Source organism: Clytia hemisphaerica, unplaced genomic scaffold, assembly GCF_902728285.1.
Source record: "Clytia hemisphaerica strain Z4C2 unplaced genomic scaffold, Clytia hemisphaerica genome assembly, whole genome shotgun sequence".
In the NCBI taxonomy this organism is placed as follows: Eukaryota; Metazoa; Cnidaria; class Hydrozoa; order Leptothecata; family Clytiidae; genus Clytia; species Clytia hemisphaerica.
Window position 1 is genome coordinate 2,750,199 of NW_027103595.1, and position 27,938 is coordinate 2,778,136.

General features: G+C 35.0%; 1 protein-coding gene across 1 annotated transcript; it reads left to right on the forward strand.

Annotated features, from left to right (window-relative positions):
• The first annotated feature begins 697 nt into the window (after positions 1-697).
• On the forward strand, positions 698-27,938 carry LOC136801722 (probable ATP-dependent RNA helicase DHX37). The gene is made up of 31 exons (XM_067058381.1): positions 698-982; positions 1,100-1,206; positions 1,398-1,771; positions 2,137-2,222; positions 2,547-2,701; positions 3,443-3,538; positions 3,801-3,841; positions 4,422-4,477; positions 6,464-6,577; positions 7,487-7,669; positions 10,636-10,829; positions 11,625-11,754; positions 11,902-11,997; positions 12,352-12,459; positions 12,764-12,810; positions 13,288-13,365; positions 13,873-13,969; positions 14,891-14,956; positions 15,875-15,932; positions 16,316-16,467; positions 16,698-16,745; positions 17,167-17,232; positions 19,177-19,333; positions 20,401-20,468; positions 21,154-21,206; positions 24,245-24,296; positions 24,915-25,029; positions 26,682-26,813; positions 26,996-27,164; positions 27,493-27,590; positions 27,772-27,938. The coding sequence occupies exons 1-31, from the start codon at positions 698-700 to the stop codon at positions 27,846-27,848; spliced, it is 3,558 nt and encodes a 1,185-aa protein (XP_066914482.1). The 3' UTR covers positions 27,849-27,938.

Genomic DNA, 27,938 nt, shown 5'->3' on the forward strand with positions numbered 1-27,938 from the left:
TAATAAAACTAAGCATTATGCTATATTATCTCATAAAACCAGATGTTTTTCAATTTTGAATTGATTTTGGTGAGTTCCCCCCATGCCTAGAATGAAAATTTTCCATTCCCCCCCTCGTTTTTCACCACCCTGACTTCAAAAAAAATTCTTTCCCCCCTATACGTCCTTTTGACCTCAAAACCCATTCCCCCCTGAATCCAGGGGGGGAGGACACTATGAAAGTATAGAAAAAAATAACTCTGTTAATCCCTTGTGGTTTCAATCTAATTTACAAATGTCATTTGTTTCGTTTATGTGTTTGTTTGTTTTGTTGAGAAGAGCTAGAGAATAAGCTATACGTTAAAAGCACACTTTTTTTGGATTTTTTCCTGCTTCTCCCCATCGGAAGATCAGCAGAAAATATGATGTGGACGGTGACGAAACAGAACAATTTTTCTATGGCCGCCAACCCTAATTGGGTTGACTCAATTTTTCCCAATAGTTCAAGTGGTTCAATAAGGAAATCACATTCAAAAATGACTTCATTTCTTAAGAGCAGCCATTAGCACTGCATTCTGTATTGGTGTTTGTAGAATTTGTTTCATAATGTGGGTGACTAAAAGAATTTTCATTACTTTAAAATGAATGCCATTCCTCAATATGCTAGACAAACAGTAATCAGCTATTGTTGATAATCTTTGATTATTTTACATCATAGATGGGTAAACTAAAACATAAATTTAATGCCAAGGCAAGACAGACATCTCAGCAAGATACACCTTTGGCAGAAAAGAAAAAAATCAAAGAGCTCCAAAGCATTGTTCAAATTGAGGATGACGAAAGTTATGGAGATACAAATAGTAATCTTTTGGTCACTGAATCAAAGAAGTTGAAAACAAAGAAAGACAATTTTGTTGGTAAGCAGAGAGAAAAGAAGGTTCTTTCAAAGAAACAAAAGAAAAGGCTTCAACAGATTGTCGACCAAAAGAAAAAGAAAGAAAAGGTATTTTACAAAAAATTTGGCTAACATGAAAGAGATATTATTATCTTTAATTCACACTAACATAAGTACCTTGATCTATAATAAGACTGACTGTGAGATGTTTTTTTTGTTCTTCAGAGGGCAGAAGTTTTGAAGTCATTAGCGGAAAATCAAGTCAGCAAAGAAGAATTGTCGCAATATAAATCAAGTACCAATCTTGGCAATAAACAAGTGCCAAATAAAAGGTTTTTATCATAATATATATTCCTAATTCTCTTGTTTCTTGTTAATTCTCAAATTTCTATTGTTTTATGGAATTTTACTCCAAAGAGAAATTTATTATCTCTATTGTTATTCATATAAAACGAAGGGCAAATACATCTGTTTGAAAGACTTATTTCAATCTTTTCAAAACTATGTTGTTGCAATAAAATAGGAAAGCAAGTGAATTAAAGACCGAAGAAACTGTATCAACGGTAGCCAAGCGAAAAAGGAACCGTAAAAACAAAAAGAAAGATTCTAATAACCAACCCATTACCGAAGGAGTTGTCAATCTGCAAGATGAAGATCCATCAGAGGAGAGTGATATGAGCAGTAGTGAAAGCGAAAATGAAAGTGAAAGTGAAGAGGAAAATCAAGAAATAGAAGACCAACAATTCACAGAAGTGTCAACATCAACTGATGAAAATGACCAAAGGGAACAATTGAAAGAAACAGGCAAAGCAGAAAACAATGTAAAAGAAGCTCAGAAAACAACCATTGTCGATAAAGAGGAATCATCAAAACCAATAACAGAAACAGCAGTTAAAGGTTTTCTTTTCCCTTTTAACAGTATTTCAAGTTTTTTTATCTATAAACAGAAATACCATATAAGTTGTGTGATTATTGTCTCCGCAGGTCTTTAATAAGTTAAATTTGACTAAAGTTGGATTTTGGAAATGGAATATTCCAAAATGGCAACACGAGTTGTTTTTCTTTTTTCCTTTCATTGCACAGTATTTCTATTATTAGCCGTTTCCTTTATGACACAGTTAATGCATTCCTATTTAAAACTATAAAAGAGAACGGTTAGAGAACGGTTCTTAAATTGGTTTCTTTAGATTTTAACAGAATTAGAATTGAAATGGACATTGCAGGTAACAAATATCTCATTTGCTCAATCTTATATATTATAGAAGCCAATAAAGAAGCTGAGCAACCAAAGAAGAAGGCCCCAAAGCCGTCAGTCTACATTCAAATTGACAGAACACCAGAAATACAGGTTTTTGAATGATTTTCTATCACCAAAAATACCCAATATTTTTATGCTATTCTTGAGTTTATATTGGGAGTACAGGGAGGGGGTCCATGCTAGATTTCTTCAATGTTTGGTTTCAACTAAAAATCAACTTCAATTCTAAAACTGGTCATTGTTACCAATACATACACTCAAGTTTTCATTTATTGCACACTTTGAGTTGGTTTACTAAATCTTTTGTATGTGATTACAATGCATAATTTAGTCAAAGTTTGGAAAAGTTTCAGTAAATTTTAATGTTATCAACATTTCAAATATTTGACTGCTCGATTGGTTTCTCAATTATAGACTGCTCGTCTCATGTTACCAATCTGTGGAGAAGAACAGATTATTATGGAGACAATACAAGAAAATGACGTCACACTTATCTGTGGTTCCACTGGTAGTGGAAAGACAACACAAGTCCCTCAGTTTTTGTATGAAGCTGGTTATGGGTCACACAGGTAACTACTTTTAAAAATGATTAAACAGTTTCTTCTTAATCAATACACTCTTCTCGAGATGCATAAATTTATTGTTGTCCTCGTTTTCAAACAGATTTAATTGCTATAAAATTACATATTCGCAATAATAAGTGTGTTGTTTACACCTCATGAGACAAGGCCTTTTAAGAGTAATCAGTGAGTTTATGTATGGCATTCTTCCTGCGACAGTGATTGTAAGTTTCTGTTTTGTATAGATCTTGACTGGCTGAGGACTGGTAAATTAGCATTTTTAACAGCCCCGTCTTTGCAGATAAAAACTGCGGGTTGTTCCAAATCTTCTCAGTCGTTCTGACGTCTTCAAAGATGTATACATAAAGAAGATACATAAGAAGAATATACAAATATAAACTGGCTATCTTTTCTTTCAGCGTAGTTTTTTGTTCTGGCTCAGTCAAGAATCAGTTATAACCAGTAATAAGTTATGAGTTTGTAGCTTCTACTGTACAAAAAAGAATTCATTCAATTTTCTACGATTCCATAGGTATTTAAAAATTATTGGGGGCAAATAAAATAAAAGGGACTTTGAATTAATAGTCGCCCAAATTTAATCCTCACCAAAAGTAATACACTTACATAAGGTTTTTTGAAGCTATAAAATTTTAATGTCCATTAGTAGAACGACTACTATTATTGTCTCTAAATTAGCTTTTCAGTGTATGTAATTGTTTACAGTTTATTTTTATTTTTCTATTTCCTCAGTTCAAAACCTGGAATGATAGGTGTGACTGAACCAAGGAGAGTTGCAGCAGTCAGCATGTCTAAGCGAGTTGCCGAAGAAATGAATATGACCACAAGGTGGTGTAAAATTGTCTCCGAAACATCTTAATTTCTTCAAATTATTTTTAGGTCAAACCTCCCCTTTCCTCTCAACTGACATCTCGCTGGAACTTAACAGTAAAATTCCTCCCCATTTCAAGAATCCGGGGGTATAATATATTTATTATGAGATTCTTATACATAACTGTATAACCTCTTCTTTTTCTTGATTCATTTTTTGAGCACTTTTCTTTAGTACATACATCATTAAATGATGATTTATTTTATCAATTTTCTACAGGAAAGTGTCATATCAAATCCGTTATGAAGGAAATTCAACAGGTAACTATTACAGGGGATTTTCGAATATCTAAACTTTAGCTTGTGCGGAGTCTATTTTATGGACATTTTTTTTATTGAGATTGAGACTTAGTTGTTCCGAACTGGCATACCCAAAGGTGATGTTATTATTTTTATCTTTTTCGCAATCACCCACGGCTCACTATACTAAAGTCAATTCAACAATCCAATCGATCTGATTCGGTTAAAACTCAAAACTATGATGTAATTAAGCCAACTCAAATATTTTTTTTCGAAAGTTTTGATTGTTGAGCAAACTTTTGGATAGTTTTTAAATGTAAGTACGGTACCGTAAGTTGGTCTAACGCCGACATCCCTCTTCTAATTTCGACATCCTTCTTTAGAGATGGGAGTAATAGGAAGCTCAGAATCACTGATGGACTACTCAACTGATTGATAAGCAAAGAAAATTAGTGTCAATCAGCGATTCATACCTTCCTATTATTCCTATCTTTCAAGAAGATTGACGAAATTAGAAGAGAGACGTCGATATTAGACCAACTTTAGACCAGTTTTTAGACTTATAAAAAAGTGTGTATTTTTTACTTCAAATGATTTTCAGATGAGACGGTGGTGAAGTTCATGACAGATGGTGTGTTGCTGAAAGAAATGGAAAAGGTTATTATTTACGCACATGTTATCACCAGAGACAATAACTAGGGGGCGTTTAAAGGGGCTTTTGTGTTCATTTGGGGGGCTCACCCACAGGACCAACAAGCTGCCGATTGTGACCCTAGAACTCTGGCACTCTCTCTCATATGTTTGAATTACCAACTTTTAGGCATAGTATTATCAGGTCAAGCAGTCTTTTGTCTCAAACCAACAAACTATGTCATTTTAAGATTTTCACAATACTGTAACAAACCTGAGGAAACTTTGCAAAACTGATAAAATTTATAATTATATTTCTGATTACATTTAGCTTAGAAATGTAAGGGAGGAGCGGGGTGATTAATCCGTAATAGCCCTGCTGTAATCACCCCGCGAAAAGAGAAAAAGAAAATCTTCGAAGAAAAGCCTTACGACTTTTTTCAAAAACGAATCGATTTCATAGTTGTGCAATTCGAATATTTTGATTGGTTTGTTGCATCATTCAAACCTTTATCACTTCTATTAAGTGACAAAATTAAGAAGAAGAAAAATAAGTAAAAAGGAGGAGCGCCTGAATTTTAATTTATCCATATTAATTATCTAGGAATAACATGGTCGTTCGGCTGATTTTGGGAATAATAGCCCCTTGTTTGAATGAAAACATTTCAATTAGCCCTCACTACGTTCAGGCTATTTTGAAATGTTTTCAATGAACCTCGGGACTATTATTCCCAAATCACCCTCCAAACCATGTTATTACTAGTACAAATAATTTATATTAAAATGTACCGATTTACAAATAGAACATGTTTTGTAGTCTTGTAAAAAGCCAGAGTAAGTAGTTTAGCAATTTTCATCGAGATAATATACGAGCATAACTCTTTGAAATTCAACAAACTTTTTTTTCATGTACAGTTGTGTTAAAATCAAAAATTATTATGTGCGCTATGTCCATATGCGTTATTACGACCGATCGTTCTAAGTAACATTTTCTCGTTGACAGTCATTCCTTGACTATGAATCTTTCGATCTGGTTGGATTGTTTGTAACTTGCGATTCTTTCTCCTTCCTGGTTTGAAAACATTTGCCAAAGATTTAAAAGGATTCATGATCGCATTTCATGCTAAAAATGAATCGAATGTTATTATATTTAAGATGAATTTGTCTCCGAAAAAGGCTGGAGAAGTTTAGTACATATACAAAACCAACCAACACGGACTTGTAAAATTCAATTTGCTACTATTTAAATCTTTTTTCAGTTTATTTCAATGGTAAAAAAACCCTCAGTATAAAGTGTTGTTACACCACATACTCAAACTGACCAAAAAAACTTATTTTGAGTTATACTGCAGGCACGAATTCAAACCAACTAAAAATACTTCCTTACAGGATATTTTGTTTTCGTTGTTTTTCGATACTCGTTTCCCAATCAAGGAGATTTACGAATTATATTAATTGATATCATGCATGCTGTTTCTACAAATTAGCGTGCATGCTGTTTCTGTCTCAAGACTTTAGAATTCCTTTATTTATAAGAGGTTTGATATTTCTTTGAAACAGAAATTCAATTCTATAGATACAGTCTCTGACCGAGCTCTCTGTAGTTTCTACAACCAATGTGATGATACTATGATAATCGCTTAATAGATTTCTGTCCATCTTTCGTTATCCTGGAGTACCCGGGTGTATTAAACTGGCTAGAATAATTTATGCTCGGCTTCCAAAAATCCTTGTTTAGTCGAATAAAATAAAGCTTTCAAAATTAGACTTAAAATACAGGGCAATATCTACTCTTATAGTGATAAGTAGCTTTTGGACCTACCTCAGAGGGGTCTTATAAATTCACCATTGTATGTTCGTCCGTCCGTCCGTCCGTTATGAGGTTTTTTTGCACAATCATGCCCAAATTCCCAAAATGTGACGAATCCAGTTTTCCTAAACACAAATCTTCCGGTCTCCAGATCTGAAAAAGCTGTCGTACTTGATTACTATGGGTATTTTCTGTCTTTTTAGGATTTCTTATTGAGCAAATTCTCATGCATTATCATCGACGAAGCGCACGAAAGAAGCGTTTACACTGATATCTTGATTGGTCTCTTATCAAGGCTTGTCCCGGTACGACGAAAGGTATATTATTAACGAATATTTATTCAACATAGTTACTTTTCAGTTCTAAAAATGTACAATATTTACATAAATATATGCAATAAAACTGTTTTCCGTTGCAGTCCAGTAGTTTTCGCACTTTTAACTTAGATGCTTTTGCTCAAACCCATCAAAAAAATGTAGTCCAAACAGTTAAAATTCACGAGGGGATACGATATGGCCACTTGCTTAAGATTTGATTGCCTTCCGCAGACAAACCATTACTTCAAAAAAGCACGGTCAATTTTGGTGTTATTACTCACATTCTATTAGAACTGGGAATGTTCTTCTATAGCACTTACCTTACCAAGCCTTTGCCTACCAAGCCATTGGTAGTAAATGATGATAAAAATATTTTACACCTAGAGTGCGGTACCCAGTTGGCGTGATAACCCAGTTGGTGGAAATTTCGAATTTGGCTACTTTATCGAAAGATAAAGGGTTTCAGCTTTTATACATCCAAAAATTGACGCATTTTACTTCACGGTTGAGTTCGTTATTTCCATTTGAAATTTGTTTGAGTAAATTTAAAGCGATTTTCAAACCGTTATTAATAAAGAACTAAATTAAATGGAATAAATAAAATAAATATTTTGTACTCCCTTCGGTAGTGACTATCTGAATACGAAAAGAAATCCCAGCAAAATATACTGCCGATGTAAATAAACGGGAATCTTTATAAACTCACGCCAACTGGGTACCCCATTCTAAATAAGTCATTTTACAATAAACAACCATATTCAAAGTATCGTATTTCCTCTATTTAGGGCCGCCCTCCAATGAGCGCTGTCCTCTGAAGAGAGCACTGTATCCCGAAGAGCGGCTCTCTTAAAGAGTTATGGTACTTCTTTGTTGAACGCAAGATAATTAAGAGCTTTTTTCTTTTCCTAGCAAAACAACCCATTAAAGTTGATTATCATGTCTGCAACACTGCGCATTGAAGATTTCAGTGAGAATAAACGGCTCTTTCCGCTTTCTCCGCCGGTCATCAGTGTTGACGGACGTCAGTTCCCGGTCACCATACATTTCAATAAGAAGACTTCCGACGATTACGTCACTGATGCATTTAAAAAGGTTCGTTGCTTTATTCTCTAAAAAGGTTAAGCGAAAGTATTGGTAATCTTTTTTTATGTTTATTATATAAACTAAAGTTGATTCTTTAATTAACGGACACCTCTTATTAGTTTTATTTTCCCCGGCGGTTTCCTAGTCAAATCCTCATAAAAAAGTTTCTAAAAGGCGGGCACTCAATTAGCAGACCGACCCTCTGATTAGCGGACATTTTTTTTGCACGTGTAATGGCCGAAACCAATTAGCGAACATTGATTATCAAACTGTTCAGAGACGTCAAATTCGTAATTTTTATTTTTTATTTTTTATTTTTTAAGCATTTCATTACTTTTATCATCCAAATTAGTTTTACAAATTTGTAGTTTGTCCTTGACCCATTCAACGAAATTAGCAGGACCAAGGAAATCATAAACCACTGACACTTCAATTCCATAGCCACCAAATCGTAAAATCTAAATTGTTGCGCGTTTTAATAACCTTTCTCTCGTTCTTCTATGTTCTAGTGTCTTCAAATAAGTGCTTTATTATTATTATTCATCATTATGTCTTACTGGAGCTACCAAACTCGTTCAGTTTCTTTCAATTAGCCTGGGATGCTAGAGAATAGCAGTCATTTTGTAACTCTCAAGTAAAATTCTCACAAGTAACTTTACATGTTAAGGTATAATAAAAGTAATGGTTATAGACCAACTAATCTCGGAGATAGCTGTCTCTTCACCAAGATCAATTGAGTGCAAGTGCATTAACTGTGATGTTTTTAAACGTTTTCATCCTTTTGAACCCAATTATTGCAAATCATTCACTTCGCAGCAAAGGTTGATATGTTTATAATGAAAGGATCTTTCAGGGAAAAATTTTTAATCAGTAGAACATATATACATAGCATAGAATTTTTTGACTGAAGATTGTAACGCAAAGCTGCGTGAAACTTTTGAGTATCAAACAATTCTAATCTCGACTTCAACTTATTGTGTAATCAGTAGAACATATATATCATTATTTTCAAGGTTTTCTATCAACACGTTTATGTCTGACCTCCTGACCAGCAGATGCTTCCTCTGAAACCAGGATAATCATAGGCTCCATCTCTGGACAGCAATAATTATTCCTACTAATCCACTCCCCACACGACGTATCAGGTTATTCGATCATCTCTGTTGAACGGAGCCAACTCTTTTGCTTCGATAACAACAAGAGCACAATCTCTTCCGAAATTTCTGTGCTTGGAAAATGTAAATCATCGGGTTGATACATGTTGAATTCATCGAGGTAATTAATATTGCAAGGAAGAATTTCAAATCTCGTTTGATTATATCTTCATCATGAGGAATTGCTGTTCCTATTATAATGATTATTATGATCGTTATTAGGAAAAAGAAATGAGTTGATATTAACATCAACACTTTTTTGATCAGTCGTTTTGAAGCCGAGGTGGAGGCGACAGTAGAAGAAATGCTACAATCTGCACCACGCTTTGAATCGCCATGTCCATTGATATGTGTCATGTTTCCTGGATCGTTTACCGAAGTATCTGCTCCAGTACCATTTGTCGCTGATCGGAACGAGGCTACCATGATTGCCGATTGCCGGTGTTTTCGATACACCAGCGCATAAGATACCATTAGGATTATTAGTGTCCCGATCACATGAACAATTTGTATAATAAGGAACGCAACGATACTGTAAAAAGAAGTTGACTGGAGAATCGTTCCTTCAAATACACAACTTATTAAAATCAAAATGGTAATCTTCTTGTTCTCCATCCAGTTGATATGGTGCTTTGGCCTCGTAATTTTGATGACGCGCTCAAGAGTTAGTAAACTTAGGTTATACAATGACAAAGAATAGAAAATGCTGCCTATATAGCGAATGATTGGTATGCGGTCTGGCTGAATCACTGATGCAAGATAGAAGCCCATACTCGACAATCCCACTAGAGACAACAACAAGTCTGAAACGGCTAATGATAAGAGGAAGATATTCGAAGCCTCTATCGAAGCGAAGTTCACTGTTTCCTTATAAAGGCAATATATGGCGGTTGAGTTTGTCGAACTTCCAATGACGGACATTACAAAGTAACCAATAGCAAGCATCGAAGCCCCCTTCATGGTTTCTAACTCAAAGCTCAGTACATGTACCTGTTTAATGTGACTATCATTAGCTCTGGTTATAAAAGGTCAGCTTTCCGTCGTAGTATCTTTTCTGAATGACGATATATTTCTTTGACAGTTTAATTCTACAAAGTTCATCGCAAAAAAAATTATATAAAAAAAATCCCTATTAATTTTAGGAGTGCCATTCAATAAATCAATTCTGAGCTAAAAAGCAGCATCTTAAATTTTTTTTTTCTCTCTATTTTTTTGGTGAACATAATTGTTTCGGCATTTTTATGATGAGAGAATATTAGAGTCTAATTAAGAGGGGATGAGATTTGAAATACTTTACAAGAAAAATTAATTTGATTTTTTTTCTATTGTAAGCCTTATTAATTTTAGGAGTGACATTCAATAAAAAAGCAACATCCTTTAGTCTATTTTTTTGGTGAACATAATTGTTTCGGCATTTTTATGATGAGAGAATATTAGAGTTTTAGAGGGGATAAGATTTGAAATACTTTACAAGAAAAATTAATTAGACTTTTTTTCTATTGTAAGCCTTCTATTTTTTCAAATTATACATCATTATAGTAAAAAGCCGGATTGTTTTTTTCTTTCACACTTAAGTAGCACCTGCAGATTCCTGGCACGGTCGCGCGAACGATAAATATCGCTCTCCCGCGTAACTCGAGCGGAGAAGAACTTAATTAACGGTGTCCAGAAACTGCTTTGTGAATCCGTCTTTAAATCAATACAAGGAAAAAGAAAAATCATGATTTAAGCCAACTTTTAAGACCTGGTTACTTTATTCCTTTTACTATAAAATCTCTGTTTCAAATTTTTCTGAAATTCTCAAAATTACATTTTTTACAGGTCTGCAAAATCCACCGAACGTTGAAATTGGACGGAGGAATCCTTGTCTTTTTGACTGGTCAAAACGAAGTGATGGCTTTGTGTAGAAAGTTGACAAGAGCGTTCCCAAAGAAGAAAGGCAACCCTGAAGACGGAAAACCAGCAACTAAAATGAAGAAAACAAAGGACGAAAAAAAGAAAATCGATCTAGATAGGTCAGAATGCCCTTAAATCGCTTACAAATCTATCCATGGTCTTTTTGACGGAAGCTTATGGAGAAATGGAAGTCATTTTTTAATCAGAACTTCTTACCAGGCTTTTTTATTTTGCGGCTCTGCACGGCCAGCGGGGGGGGGGCTCTTATAAGCAAAAATGGGTGCTGAATGTGTGCCTTTTAAAGGGTCGGATATTTATTTTTATAAACGCCACCCAATAAAAAGTCGGATTTTTAAAATTCGCAACTCGAAAATGGCAAAATTAAGAAAAAGTTATTTTTTCCAGAAGTTAGAGAAATTTTTCGAAATGCTCTAAAGGTCACACATTTTGCCGAGTTAGTCTCCTTAAGGGTCATCTTTTCAGCAAAAATTTGTTTCTCTAATGATCAGGTCCGGCACACACATCCTTTAACACTGATATTTCTCAGACGTTGTGCCCTTATAATCTTCAACTTGTAGTTTGTAGGCTCTTTACACGCGTCAATTTCATTCCGACATGAAAATCTTCACATAATTTAAGTAAACAGCAAGAATACAAGAATACGCTCATACTTTAATCATGAACTTAAAAAGGGTTTAAAATCAGTTAAAATCAGTACTGTCTTTGTAATAACTGAAAACTGAGGTTCACATTGTTCTTAATTTGATCTTAGGTTTTCGTCAATATTCAGCCTCGTGCTCTTATAAAATTCTTCTCTTAAAAAAAGTGTGTAGTTGCAATGACGCGAAAATATTTTCTAAAATCTGACGACAAAATTGGCCTTGTAAAAAGCCAATTGTTCTTCTTTTTTTCAGCTATTCAACGAACGTTTCAGTAGATGAGCGGGAAATGGCAGACGAACTACCATTGAGTGACCATGAACAGGGTGGTGATGGCGGTGGTGATGGCGGTGGTGGTCATTCTGATGATGACTCCGACGATGAGGTACAATCAATTCAGCTTTTCATTAGTATCATTACTGAAGGTCGCAAGTAAAGTTTTACTTGCATGCGAAAAAAGCATAATGGTGGAAGTTACGTTAAGTGAAAACCTTTATTAACGCGAATCTATTAACTCTTTCTTTCGTCATAGGAGGATATCGAATCGTACGCATCGCCTGCCGATGAGACAGGTCCACTACACGTGTTACCTTTATATTCCTTACTCTCAACTCAAAGGCAAGCTAAGGTATACCAATTCTTAGTTCTATAGAATGTTTTCTAAGATAATTTCTGTCAAGCTAATTTCTACCTTTCCCAAGCTCTTCCAAAGATTACAATTTCAGAAAGCTTCTTCCTGACGCACTCAGATGTTTTGAAGTATCGGGATACCATATACACGGGAATGTCTTCCTCAGAATAAATCTTAAATCTGTACTACGTCTAAATCGCAGACCTACAAAACCGCAAGTAGTATAAGGAGCAAGAATCCCAATCCGTTAGTGAATACCGGCAGTCTAGCCTAAACTTACATCCAATTTCTTTAAGACTATTTCTTCAACCCACTGCATGCTTTCTTTGAAACATTTATTTTCTGCACCAGGTGTTTGAAGATGTACCAGAAGGTTGTCGTCTTTGTGTGATCGCTACCAACGTTGCCGAAACATCTCTCACCATCCCTGGCATCAAATACATTGTTGATTCTGGAAAGGTAAAATACAATTGGCTACTCCACTAATGATTTCCGTGTTTACGATTTTCTCTGTAAATTTAACAAAAATGAAGATTTTGTTACTAAAGAAAACAAGGTCTTTTCGAAAACAAGTCTATAAGTGGATTGCAAGTGATCTTCGATAACTAGGGATTAAAACCCATTTTTACAATACATAAATATCGAACTGACTATAAGTCGAACTCTTCTCAAAGTTTAAATAAAACGAATACAATGGATTTTTTTTACTATTATAATTTTACTTGTAAGCGGGAAAATGAATTTATTTTCGTATTTTTCACAGGTCAAAAGGAAAATATACGACAAAGTAACTGGTGTTTCAACTTTCCGGTAATAATCAATGATTAATGACAATTCTTTGTTGCTTTTTGGTTGATTTCACGCACTAATGACACGAAAACATTAGCATTTTATAGAAATATATCTTGAAATGAGATTATATTAGCACATAGCCTGGAGATCCATGCTTTGATTTCTTATTTTATATACTGATGGCGAAATATATAGCATGGTATGGGCTGATAGTTTGAATTTCCCAGATCCTGACGGTTGAAAACATAGCCAATCAAATTTTGTTATTCTTTTAACACATTCTTAGAGAAAGCGCAACTTCCAAAACTTGGTTTTTATTTTAGCAAGTAAGGACAGAGCTTAATTCGAATTACCAACTAAATTCTTTGATGCGGAAATCTGCCTCACAGGTCATACCCGTCCTGTATACATCAGATTTATAAAAATACAGGACGGATCTCCTTTCTACCTAGCACATTGCTACTATTAGAAATTATAATCTTTCTCTCTTAACAGAATAACATGGACATCTAAAGCCTCAGCCAATCAACGTGCTGGACGAGCTGGTCGCGTTGGTCCTGGACATTGTTATCGGTAAGAGGTTTTTAGGAAAATCACATTTCTATTCTATTGACTATAATGGTTGATTCAAGATGGTAAACACAAGTGAAAACAAACAGAATCAATAGACTGTAAAATGAAAGGTTTTTGGATAAAAATGTGGTGATATAAAGAAAAATAATAGAAGAAAGAGTCAGCCCCCAGCTTTGCCATTGAAATTCTAGCCCCCCCCAAACATATCAAGTCCCTCAAATATTTGGCTGTATTTTAGCTTCCAGTTTTCGTTTGCAATATTTTGGGTGTAACCCCCCCCCATATACTATTCAACACATTTCTGTATAGTTAACGCTCTTTAATTCGATTTTTAAGGAGAATTAGGTTTTTACCGAATAAGGGAGCGTATCGAATATTAGAGTGTCATTTACGATAGTCCCAGTGGCTTTCAGTATTATGGAATAATGGACCGTATCAAATAGTAGAACCTCGAATTGGAGAGTGTCAACTGTAAATTGATATTCTCTGCATTACTTTTGTATGTAGGTTGTACTCGTCTGCTGTCTTTCAAAATGACTTCGAAGAATTTGCGGAGCCAGAGATTTGCGGTAGACCCGTTGAAGACCTAGTGCTGCAAATGAAGGTATAGAGCTGCAATAGAATCTCACTTTAAAGCTAAGACTACCACTGGTGTTTTTTTTGCTGCGATGCTTTCGCCCGGAATTTATTTAGTGTAGCCTTAAGCTAAGGCTAGATGACGAATGTTCTGCAATATTTGTATTGCGATGCTGAAAGATTTGACATGCTACATTGTGCAATTTCAATGCATTGCAGCTGCCTGTAAGATCTTATAAGTGTAGCCTTAGCTTATTTCAAGCGACCAAGAATTTTTCTTCCAGTTTGAGAAACATTAACTCTAACTGACTAGTACCTTATACGACTTATTAAGCATTGAGGATTTCTGTTACATTTTTAAAGTAATTACAGAGAGATTCCAGTTAAAGAGACTCGGTTTGAATTAGAGAAAATGTATCTTCAATTAGAGTATGTCCGTTGTACGGGTGTCCGTTGTACGGGTGTCCGTTGTACGGGTGTCCGTTGTACGGGTGTCCGTTGTACGGGTGTCCGTGTACGGGTGTCCGTTGTACGGGTGTCCGTTGTACGGTTGTCGTTGTACGGGTGTCCGTTGTACGGGTGTCCTTGTACGGTGTCCGTGTACGGGTGTCCGTTGTACGGGTGTCCGTTGTAGGGTGTTCCGTTGTACGGGTGTCCGTTGTACGGGTGTCCGTTGTACGGGTGTCCGTTGTACGGGTGTCCGTTGTACGGGTGTCCGTTGTACGGGTGTCCGTTGTACGGGTGTCCGTTGTACGGGTGTCCGTTGTACGGGTGTCTGTTGTACGGGTGTCTGTTGTACGGGTGTCTGTTGTACGGGTGTCCGTTGTACGGGTGTCCGTTGTACGGGTGTCCGTTGTACGGGTGTCTGTTGTACGGGTGTCTGTTGTACGGGTCAATAAATGAGAGAATTTTGCAGATTCTTCTCCTGCTATAATGTCTTTCTTTTTAGAGTTTGTGCATCGACAAAGTTCTTAATTTTCCGTTCCCAAGTCCGCCGGAACTGAAAAGTTTACAGGTTAGTTTATTCGAATTTTCTTCCCTAGTCCCACCTGAACTTTACGTAATTTTTTATTATAGAATTTTAAGACACAACACCATCCTTTAAAATTCGTCACTACTATTAACGCTTCTTCTCCTGAAAAAATGCGTTCTCTGCGTAATTGATGTGTTTTTTTTTTACCTACCTCGCAGGTCCTATAAATTAACCGATGTCCGTCCGTTCGTCCATCCGTCTGTTACCAGCTTTTCTCGAGATTGGCTCATTAGTTTTTTCTAATTTTTGTCACATTGATGCAAAATGACAATACCTAAAATGTGACAGCCCGATTTTCGAAAAACATTTATTTCCGGCCGAAAATGCCGGAAATATGCCGGAAAAACTGTTTTTTTTTGCAATTTTTCGAGATTTTATCATTAGTTTTTTCTGATTTTTTGCTCAAAAGTGTGTATTAACTCTGATTTTTGAGAAAAAATTTTTTCCGGCCGAAAATGCCGGAAATTTCTGTTTTTGCAGATTTTTATTGGATTTTTTCGTTTTATGTCTTTGTTTTTTCCAAACAAAAACATTATTTATAAGAATGTCCACGATTAAGCATGGTTCAATTTTCAATGGAACTGATTTTGGTACAGGAAGTTTCTAAAAATCGACAGAGCAGCCGAGAATCGCCGAATTTCTTGAATTTCTCGAGTTTTTCTTGTATTATTCTGCATTTTCACACTATTGTTGTCATTTTTCAATTGTCTTTTATTATACATCAATCTTCAGGTAGGTACATTCAGCATGTAGCTTGTTACAATAGAATTTGGTATTGCATATCATTCTTTTAAAACTTTTGTTTTCTTTCTAATGCTTGAGCAAAACGAAGTAGAAAAATGATGTAATATGAAAGTTTAAAGAGGGGGTTCCTTCATTTTCAATTTCTCTATCTGACAGGCAGCTGAAAAGATTCTTCTTCGATTGGGAGCGCTGCAAATGAGAAAAATGAAAAATGGTTAGTTCTTTTTTCCTCTATATTATACAATTCTAACAGCAGGCTTAGGTATCAGGACCTATATCTTGTCCAATGTCGGGGAGAAATTATAAGCGTTAAGCCATTTAATACGCTTTTGCATTTAATTCATTCTTCAAAGGGCAATGATTTTCTATTTTCCTTTTCAATTCAGTTGGAATTACTATTCGTTCCATAAAAGGGATTGAAATTGATATTTTGATATTTTGATAAATAATGTTAATGGTGCAATGTTATAAGGGAAAAATACCTACCTGTCGTCAATTCAATTATTTACCAGGCAGAATATTTTGTGTCTTTCCAGCTGAGACGATCAGTTCTTTGAAATGTTGTTGAAATGGAATTCTTTTTGTTTTTCACCGTAGGACAAGAACTTGCAGTCATTAGCAAAATGGGTCGTAAAATGAGCCGAATTCCATTGTTGCCTCGTTTCTCCAAAATGTTGATCTTAGTGAGTCAACAAAATACACATTGTTTGCAGTACGTTATTGCAATAGTTGCTGCTCTTACAGTAAAAGTATGATGTTTTGTTGTCAAGGCTTTCACCATTTTCGTACAAAATTGTTTTGCTCTACTTTTCCTTTGCATTTGGCGCTTTCTAATTCGACGTTCTACTATTCAAAATGGTCCCTTTTTTCAATGAAAATCCAATCTCCCTTGAAAATTAAATTGAAGAGCGTGAACTGTATATCAATTTAACAGATGTAGAAATTCCAGGTGATTTTCTAATTTTTTCTGTATTTTCAGGAAATTTTCACAGACGATATTGATGTTAAAAATTTGGCTGACACTGATGTAAGTGGATTCCAATCTCACGTTTCAAAAATTGTTCTATTGAAATGTTATTTTCTGATATAAAAAACTATTTTCATTGTCGAGATTTCCCTAATCAAAGATCCTAAGAGTGATTAAAGTGTCCGCTAGATTTGTATTTGAAGAAGACTTGTCGGTAAAGATTAGTGGTGGAATTCATATTTTGTAACTCTCTGTTTCATCTAAGGGTGTCCTAAAAATATTCGAAGCCTTTACATGCTCTGAACTTTTTGAGTTTTAAGCTAAAAATGTTCTGAACCAATTCTTATAATCACCATTTTGCGAGTATTTTTTGTGTAATTCCCTAATAAAGCCTCAAAAAGGCCTTAACTTGTTCTTAACATTTAGGCCATCGAATCCTTATGTTCTTTTATAGTTTGTTCTATGTTCCTATTCTTTTCAGAACGAGATCGACATCAAGAGGAAAAGAATGTTAATCACGCAAGCCCGACGAAAATGGTGTGGAGAGGTAATCATGAGCCTGTACCACCCCGCCCACGGGCGTTTTTTAAAGAAAGCACAAGCGTAGGAATGTTCTTTTAAAAATTAAATATTGCATTGACGCGTTAAAAGTAACGCTTCTTTAGTTGAGCTACCGGGTGCGCCACAAAAAAGTTTCTGTCTTTGAAACTAATTTTCTCGAAATCTAAAAATTTCAAAAGAACCATTCCTATTTTATTGGAAAGAAGAAAAATAGACTTAAATTTTGATGGGTCATTTATTAAATTCGATTCATTAGATCAAAAGTTATATCCAATTGAATAAAAATGTTACTTTCAGAAAGTGCTCGAAAACGTTAAAAATCGACCTATCAAATTTTTACTTTAAATTTGGCAATCGCAATAGCCTTTACATGATTAAGAGCATTTTTCATTAACTAAACACATAAATTTTGAAACTGAAGGGTCGAAAGGGTTCAAAATCTTCATCAAAATTAATTTGATTTAGTTTTACCGAAATTTTCCTCAGATTTTTGCTTCTAGACTGGATTAAGTCTATGTAAGGCTGAATCTACCTCGAAACCCATATTTGATGTATTTTTATGAATTCTACCAGATTCCTTGGCCTTTTTCGACGAATTTTCTTCCTTTCATTGAAATTCAACCTTCCTTTAAATAACAAAAGGTCATTTAGACAGCTAATTATCATTTTTAATGACTGAAACAAAAATACTGATATATCATGTAATTATGCTTCTGAATAATTTGATAGGTCGATTTTTAACGTTTTTGAGCACTTTCCAAAAGTAACTTTTTTATTCAATTGAGCATAACTTTTGATCTAATGAATCGAATTCAATAAATGACCCATCAAAATTTAAGTTTATTTTTCTTCTTTCCAATAAAATAGGAATGGTTCCTTTAAAATTTTTAAATTTTGAGAAAATTACTTTTAAAGAGAGAAACTTTTTTGTGGCGCACCCGGTAGATTGAGACCATGTTCACACGTTACTGTTCCGTTTCGCTCTGGTATGATTTTCGTTACGGATCGAATGTGTTGATATTGGTTTCGGAACGTTTCGGAGCAAGAAAACGGAGTAGTTCTGTTCCAATGAAAAATATGGAGCGAAACTGTTTCGATTTGTCTTTGCAACGTCTTCTTTTTGAGGTTTCGAATTTTGACCTTCACCTTGTTTCGGAACCATTTCGTTTCGTTTCGTTTCGGGACGGAACGGAATTGTAACGTCTGAATATGGTCTGAATGCTAAAAATAGCTACGCTCCACTGCAGAGACATTAGCGAGTTTATGTATGTGTGTTTTTCAGCGAAGGTTCTAATTTGAGTAGATCCTGACCAGCTGAGGACGACGGTAAATCAGCACTTTTACCGTCCTCGATTTTGCGGGGCGGAATTGCGGGTTTTTCCAAATCGCTTCAGTCACTTTACCGTCCTCAAAAGTGCAAATACATAAACTCGCTATTCAGAGATTCGTGGAAAAAAGTATGAGACACAGAATGTTGCCTAACCGTAACAAACCGAATGTTCGTGACGTAATTTATGAAAAGGTCTATTTCAAATGAAATCAAAACGCTCGATAAAAAAAAACGAAAGAAAAATGTTAAACTCTATTTTGTAAACATTGGTGCTTCGGAGGAGTGTGATTAACGATTTATGGGTCTCTACAGAATGCAATTAACGATTAATATTGCTCCTTTTAAAGGCGCTAGATATGTTATCAACACGAATTGAAAGCTTATCGACACATCACAAATTGAAACCTTTAATTGAAACCGCATCCAGCCATAGTAGAAAAAAGCCAAGATTTTAGAATTAGTTTTTATAGAAGCAATGATAGCGGTTAATAATTTCATGAATGTTAATAAGGTAGGTTTACGAACGCCGTATTAAAAATTGGTTGATAATGGCTATATGTTTATAGGTTTCTAAGCTTTCAATTATTTATCATACTCCAGGGATCCATATCACACCTTGGGGATCTGATGGTGATCTTAAGAGCCGTTGGTGCTTGTGAATACAGTGGCTGTTCACAGAGCTTTTGCCAACAGAATGGTCTACGATACAAATCCATGGTTGAGATACGGAAACTGAGGGCACAAATCACCAATGCTGGTGAGTGGTTTGCTTTAATGAAGGCTACACGCTTTTTTTATAAGAATATTTTTTATAAGAATATCAGGGTGAAAATTGAACAAATTGTAAGAATACCCTAAGAATACCCTCTAGGGTGAATTTCACAGAATTTGATAAGAATACGGTCATTTTGTATTTGGTTAACAGAAAAAAACTGCTTTCTATGTTAGAGATAAATTGAAGCTTTTGGGAAGAAATGTAGTTTTAACCAATGTTCACTCAAAAGTCCAAAACTCTCAAATTGATCATTTCTTATTTTTGTAAAAAAGTCAAGTCTAAAAAAGTAAGAATACGTTAAGAATATTTCACCCTCAATTTTGGCACTTTCTTAAGAATACTTGATCCTCAACCAAAGTACATTATTCTTATAAAAAAGCGTGTACATTAAAGATATAATTTTTAAGATGTAGAAAAGAGGCGCGACGGCGTATCTACGCTGGCAAAGCAGAATAAACAAAATAATTTACTTCTATCCGCATACATGTGTTTTGTCCTTCCCAGAACTCAGCAGTGCGCCAAGCGTAAGCGAGCATATACAGCTGTTGTCACCAGAGTGCTAAGCAAAATAACTTACCAAAATTTGTGCTCGTGTGGCACTGGAGGGGAGAAAGCAGCTCTTTCTTTTGTTTAAAAATGCTGTGTAAGGAAATTGTAGATACGTTAAATTATGTCATTTAATATACCTGTCGACCCAATGCTCAGACCTACACGATAAGGTACTACTTTCAATTTTACTATGGAGTAGAGGTGTGCAAGGTTGTGCGTTAAATCCCCGGCCGGATACAAAATTGAAACTTAATGCTCAGCAATTAAGAGAAGGACAAAAATTAAGTGGAGCAATACAGTGAGAAAGATTGGCGCTCTATCCTACATTTGGGATAGTTATCGAAGGAACAGACTTACTACTTACAGACTCTGTCGTTTCTAGAATTGCATTTTTTCAGGGAAAGAGAAATCATAAAAGAGAGAATTTCTCAGAATCTTTATTAAAATGTGAGTGCTGATGGATGGATTTTGCTATATAAAGATAAATTTCTGATTTACAGTAACATCAGTTTGTGGTGAAGGAAACTTATACATGGATCCAAAAATGCAACCCCCCGATCACAAACAGGTTTGCCAATGTCAATGGGCCATTCCATTCTATATTCATACAGGGGGTGGACGAAAATTTAATAGTAATACTCATTTTTGTTGGTCCAACCATACTTTTAACGTATGAAAATAATTTTTCCAAGACTGCTTTTGCAAATTTTGCCATTTTCAAGGGCGTATCACCACATTTCTAAAAATCTTTTTTTGCCTTAAAAAGGTTCGTCCACCACCCCCCTGTATGGAAATTTAATGGAACAGCCCAATCATAGTTTACTTACCTATTTTAAATAAATGCTGGTCTTTAGCGACGTATTGACTTTAAATATCCAGTTAAATATCGACCAAAATTTCGACTGAATGCGAGTCGATATATGTCAAGAGACATTATAGGCCTTGGGCAGTTTCACTTTTTTCAGGTTTTCTCTTATCAAGCTTTTGTAATTGATCGTTATCAATTCCTCGAGGGTACTGATTTGAAATTTAACTGTATGAAAATCCGCAGTTTTTTGTATTGCTAGGTATAACAGAATTCATGATTGTTTTTGGGTCTTCAAAATTAAAACGTGTTATAGCTTTGAGATAGCAAAAATGTCTCACAAATATTTACTACAGTTTTCTAGAATCCGTTTTTTTTATCACCGACGTCACCTTTGCTTTTTGATCGTGTGATTGGAATGAGGATTTTATCTTATTTTATCTTTCAGTCTGAGGTGATACGGAAAATTGTGTTATCATGCGTCGGTGACCATGTTGCAAGGTAAGTCATTGTTAATTTAAGCGAAAATTAAAGGTTTTATTTTTACATAAGTGTTCCCGTCTCTCACTTACTTCTTCTTTAGCTCGTGTTCGCAGGTGCCAACATTGAGTGGTTAGGGCGAAGGCTAACCATATCCTTCTTTTTCTTTTTCTTCAAGACCTTTTTGTAGAACTCGTCTGCTGACCGACCATCAAGCACGTCTTCGAGTGTTTTGATTGGTCGGCCTCTCTTCTTGTTAATGTTGTCGTTGAAAAGCAGTCTTTTGACGATGCTGGTGTTCTTTTGTCTTGCAATATGGCCAAGATAGTTTCGCTGATGTCATTTTAAGTATTGAAGGATGTCGTCAGTCTTACAGACGCGTAAAACATCTTCACTTGACATTTGTTCATTGTTTTCATCGATTCTTCTTTCAAGACCGCCTCTTACCATCTTACGAAGCATATTAATGTAGATGGATCGGATTCGCTGTTGTTGTTGTTGAGTGATATTCCACGTTTGACAGGAATATGTCTACCGGCTGCGCACCATCACTTTTTTAAGTGACGTATTGGGTGGAAAATTTTAAAACTTGGTGCATATCATGAATACCCTTGTTTTCAGGAATATCTTTCGATTGTGTAGTTTTTTACTCATTTAATTGTACTTGTTTTGAGCAACAACAATTCTTAGGTCAATAGTCGGTATTAATTAGTATTTAATTATAACTATGTCAGACCAACGTTAAATAAATTGGAAAAAAAAAAATCTGCATCTCCTGTTGAAAGTTGATTGAAGTGCATGTCTTCTTAGGACAGTGTTTGCTTATTGTTTTATTGTGCTGATATAAACAAAACAATGTTTTTCTTTTCCTCTTTCTGACCAATCTTGCTCCACATCTGTGCCAATTCAATATATCAATAAGCTTGTAAATTAAATTGATGAGTAAGCAAACGATATCACTCTTATTTAAGAACAAAACCTTTTAATCTTAATCTGCTTTTTATCAGGATATACTTCCAAAAGTGGGTCAGTAAATCAAAAATTTTCAGTTGATCGTCAGCATTACAAATCAGGAAATCTCGATGACGAGAGTTTGAAAACAAAAGTTACGTCTCAGCGCAAAAAAAAAAACATTTAAATGATGCATATTTAAATCCTTGAAATTCGGGGAGGCTGTCGAAGATTTGTTTCAACAGTCATCGGTTCATGTTCTCGGCTCTGTTCTCGCAAAAGTATTTGATAAAATATATTTTGCCTTTCAAAATTTTAATGTACCTGTAGTAAAATGTTCGCTCCTCTAGTTATGGGGCAAGTTGAAGTGGAGTTCTTCTGGAATTTATATTTTAGATCTGTTTTATTTGCACTGGTACAGTATTTTGATTTAATCAACAGAACTAGAAATATTAAAACATAAACAATTTATGTCAAATAATATAAAATTTGAACTACTTATACCGCTTAAAAATAATCCTGAAGTTGAATTAAAACATTTTTCAGATTTTCAAATTTTTAAGAACGACATGCTGCCAATCTTCCGTCTTTGGCCGTCCTTCGCTTAAAGATGACGTGTCCTCCTTGTAGAATGCTGTTGCTGTGTCGTCAAGATACAGTTGGACCAAGATCCCACATCTAATTGTGGAAATGTGAACAAGTGTGGACCTTGCCCAGGCGTTAGTGGAGGTAGTTTAACCCATACGCTGATGGAACCTTCGACCTGCAGCTTAATATTACTAAAAAAGCTCTCAATGCGCAAACTGTGTTGTCTTGAAAGACTCGCAAAGACTTAATTCTTTCGTGGTTTCATTAATTTATGAACATTAATTTGTTTTTTAGATTTGATCGAATTTTCTCCACCATTTTGATTTATTGTTGATATGTAATTTTGAATCGATACCACTCGAATGCATGATATGAAAGCAATCACAAATTCCACAATCTAGTATTCAAAACTGCCGTGCTCTCAATCTAAATGACATTCATTTTGAAATTTCTTTAACAATCTCTTATCAACGTAACTTTACCATTCGACATTTTATTATTCGATAAACTCCTATTCCGGAGAAATAGTAAAAGTCCCTTCCTTGACAAGGGACACATTTCCGTTCACTCTCGGGTACCTAATAAGTGGCCCACTCATCTTTATGAAATTATCTGAAATTATATCATCTTTTTAAAATGTTGAGTTTAGCGATTTTAGCTGGGTTTTATGTCATATTTCAAAATAAAGACTTGATCTGGACGTCCTATGACCTTAAAAATTGGAATAAGCACCCTTGATAAGATTAAGAAGTCAGAAATTTCCGAATTGTTTCACCAGCGTGGTAGACTTTACCCCTGCTTCACTTTTTCTTGCTTGAGGAAGGTTGAAGTTTCCTTGCTTTAAACTCGATGATTCACTGTCTCACTGATTCACACAATTTTTTTTTTTGCGTTCAAGTAAATTTGAAATTCGATTCCTTAAAGCAGGCAAAGATGGAAGAATCCTTCCCATAAACTTACCCAGCTTTAGCTTGCACACAACGTTGTTTCAACGTTCATCTAACGTCATATGGACGTTATGAACGTTAAATAAACGTTAAAACAACGCTGTGTTCCAGCTGGGTAATCTAAGGATACACCGGTATCTTTCTCGATAGCTGTGATAGTTTTAAACACTCGGATGGACTTAAATTAACGAGGAACCTGAGTCCACCTGAGTTGATCAAGTGAAATGAAGGGGAAATTTCTTGAAACATAAAGGTTCGCTACCCGTGAAAAACAAAGACAGCTAACGAATTAATTTTGCAAGAAAATAACTCAGGTACGTTATGGTATGTCTCAAAAATGAACATTGAAATAATTTTTGAAGACCATTAGCCGGCAAAAATTAGTAAACCAATGATTTACTACCATGAAAACTTCATCATGGTATCCTTCGTAGTTTGTAATTTTGGTAATTTTGGTAATTTTTGGTAATAATGGTAATCTTCAGGTTTTTGAGACATGCCATAACTTACCTGAGAAGGATGTTTTGCTGCGTAACAAGTGCCTTTAAAACAACTTTTCTCACCTCTTTTTAGGAAAATACCACGCGAAGAAGCCAAAGAAAAGAAACTGAGGAACGCTTATATGGTATGATGCTTGTGGTTAGCTTACACGTTTTTTTAATAAGAACATCCAAAATTTTTGAAGCCGTTTTAAGCCTTAAAATGTTCTTAACATATTCTTATTTTCGCCATTTTTTAGTATTTTTGCCCATTTTCCTATGAAATTTGATGTCCTAGAGTCCGCAAAGCCTTAAAATGTTCTTAACTTGTTCTTGATATTCCGGTCTTGGAAGCCTTATGTTCTTATATAGTTTGTTTTTATAAAAAAACGTGTAGTTTGTAGGTCAGCTCTCGCATGGCTGATTATTCTATATGGTGACGAAAACTTTAAAACTGACTTAGTTGGAAGAAAAGAGAAAAGAATACAAACCACATATCGAAAACCATGTCCTGCTCTAAACTATACGTTTTTTATAAGAACACGTGGCTCATTTTTGAACAGATTTAAAGGAAATTATGAGCAATCAAAATGCCTGAAATTTCAGAAAAAACTCTAGACTGCTGACTTTACGCCCTCAATCAACTAAAATTTACTTGTCCCATGGCGTTCTAAATTAAATTATTAAATAACGCCATGACTTGTCCTCATAACAAAGCTTGCTATCCTTTTTCTTTTTATTCTCATTTCATTTCAACATTCTAGTGTTGTCTATCGGAAGATCCCGTCTACATTCATCCAACCTCCTCTCTGTTCACCAAACTTCCTGAATACATTGTCTTTCATGAAATCATCGAGACAAGCAAATGTTATATGAGATGTAAGTTTCAACTTTCAGTTTGTCGACTTCACAGCTTTCGCAAATGGTGAAAATGAATTGATTTACCCGAATTGGTTTGATTTTTAAATTTAAAGAAAAAACAACAAAGTTTTATTTTATTAAAATTGAGCAAAAGCTTTTCGATTAAAGAAATCATGATGATCTTTCAAGGGAGTTTCTAAACATCGACCAGAAATGACGACCACGACCAGCGACCACGACCGGCGACCAGATAAATTTGGATTATCGAGTTTATCTGCTCTCTCCACCGTAGGGAATGTTTAAATCAAGTCCTCAGTACACCAAAAATATTGATAGAGTCATTAAGTATGATGTTTGTAAGCTTTGTTGCACCAAATGTTTTAATTATGCTGAATGGGATGACTTAAGTATGAATAAATAGAACTTGTCAGGAGGAAAAAATTGGGAAGGCCAGTTTTAGAAAGATGAATCTAATCAATTATTCTATTGTCTTTATGCTGACAAAATGACTAATTTCGACAGAAATAACAATCTGATGATGAAATACAAAGCTTCTCAAACCATTTAAAAAAAAAATTTGTGCCACTAATTATTTTGATGCTGATAATACAAAAGGATAGAAATTGACACCATAATCAAGCTCCAAGAGCGTCGAAATGGTTGTTTTACGTATTTGGCACGTGGCTTTAAATAGATGAGACAGGGGTGAGCTTACTCTTCAATATGATATATATTCAAATGATTAGGAGAGACACTATACGTTGGAGAAAGGGAAAAACTCGATGACCAAAATTTATCTGGTCGCCGGTCGTGGTCGTCATTTCTGGTCGACGTTTAGAAACTTCCTATCTTTCAATTAACTTTTGGAGTGGCAAAATTTCAAAGAAAAAAATTTGATTTTTTGTTCCTTGTTTTTGAATACGCGAGATAAAGTTGATCAATTATACGACAAGCAAATTCTTTGTTCCATTGCTTGTCTTCACTTTGTTGCTTTAAAATTTGAATTTCAAACACCATAGTAGACGTTTCCATTTATTTTTCAACTATTTTTATTAAAAATGAGGCTTTGGGAAAAGTTCAAATAACGAATTAAGAACAATCCTAGTCTCAGGATTCGAAGAAAATACTGATTTTAAACCTCTCCTAACCTTTAGTGGTCAGAATACGTAGAGGTTCTTTCGTAAAAGGACTGGTTACCGGTCCTCCACCTCACCAGCTGGCTATAGCTCAGAACCACTGCATTTTCGCCGAAAATGTCTTCGTTGTTTTAGAAATCTGAGACCGAGAGCTTTGCATCGGTGCCAAAACTTTTTTCTTAAACCCATTTTTAGAGCCACAATTGCCATTCGAAGTTGGATTTTTTTAAAGAAAAGATTGCAAAAAAAAATGGGCGTGGCCTCTAAAGGTTAAGTCAAAAGCTGAATAAAATAAGCATATCAAGAAAGTTAATTGAAACCCACAAATCACGAAAAAATCAGAACAACCGAGCCCAACCGGTAAAATACTGGTTCTTATAAAAAGGCATGTATATTACGCTTTTGAAAAACGTCAATTTACGGCCAATCGTTGTCTAGCTCTAGAGAATCGTAATACCTGCCCTCTTAAATACCGCTTTACAATATTACTTTATTCTCAAAAAGCTCGGTTTATATTTTCACTCCCACTCATAGGTTGTTTTGAAATCGAAGAAGAATGGCTTCCAAGCTATGCGCCTTATATGTGTACGCTTGGTAAACCTGCTGAAGAACCTGCTCCGTGCATCAAAGAAGGAAGGGTGTTTTGTCACAGGTCTTGTAACTTTGGTAAGTGATATGTCATCGATGATTTTATCAAGTAATTTTTTTTTCTTCTAGGGATCCACTTATTCAACAGTGCTGTTTTTTTTGTTTTTTTTTATATTCAAATAGTAATGCTTGAAATATATACTGGCGGCAAAATACCCGTCAAAGAATCTCATGAAATTGCTCATTGTTACTTTTTTCAGGTCCCCACGTATGGACTTTACCAGCGTGCTACGTGGACAGCTCTGATTGGCCACAACGATTCAGATGGTTTGGTCGCTTCTTTTTAGAGGGACTGGTTATTACTGAACTTGAGAAAAACACGTCTCTCTTTCTGACACCGCCTGCTGTTATGGTCAAAAGTTGGTCCCAGTAAGTTGCAGCCACATTAACTTTCAATTTTTCATCGCTTGACTTCTATGATACATAAAAATTTTTCAGACTCAAAATTTTGATGCAACTTACATGTACAACTAATGCCGCACTGTTCCCATTCCTGATGTTCCATTTGTCATCTAAAGAAAGTCTCTCATTATATAGTATAATAACTTCACCACTCGAAAGCTCTCAAATAATCCAACCATTATGTTAGTTAAAGACCAAATTGCAGACCAAATCGATAGTTTACAAGATCTGCTTTCAGTTGCAGGTTACAGTGAAACGGCTTTTTTTATTTTTTATAATTATTTGCTTACTTAAGTTTACAACCAAAGTCCGAGAGATTGTTGAAAGCTTTGATCGACAAGGACATGGATAGCGAAGAAAAGCTTCGAAAAGCCTGGAAAAAAGACTCCAAATGTAAGTAAAGAACGTAAAAGAATCATGGCTTTCATTTTTCATAAAACATCTTAAAAAGACAAATTCTTTGGCAAGTTTGAAAACCGGGGATCCAAGGCTAGTGCGAGAGATCTAGATTAATTTTCTGGATTATTTTCAGAATTTTATCGAAATATTTTTATCGTATTTTTCACGTTTTCAGATTTGCTTACAGAATACCTTGAATGGCTTCCCGAATCCCACCATAAAGAAATAGAAGCGAAATGGCCACCCGTATGAAAAGTTTTGTAATATGAAAAATATATCTTTTTATACCTCGAAATGAATTTATAATCACAAAGAAAGAATATTTTGTAGAATTCTTTATAA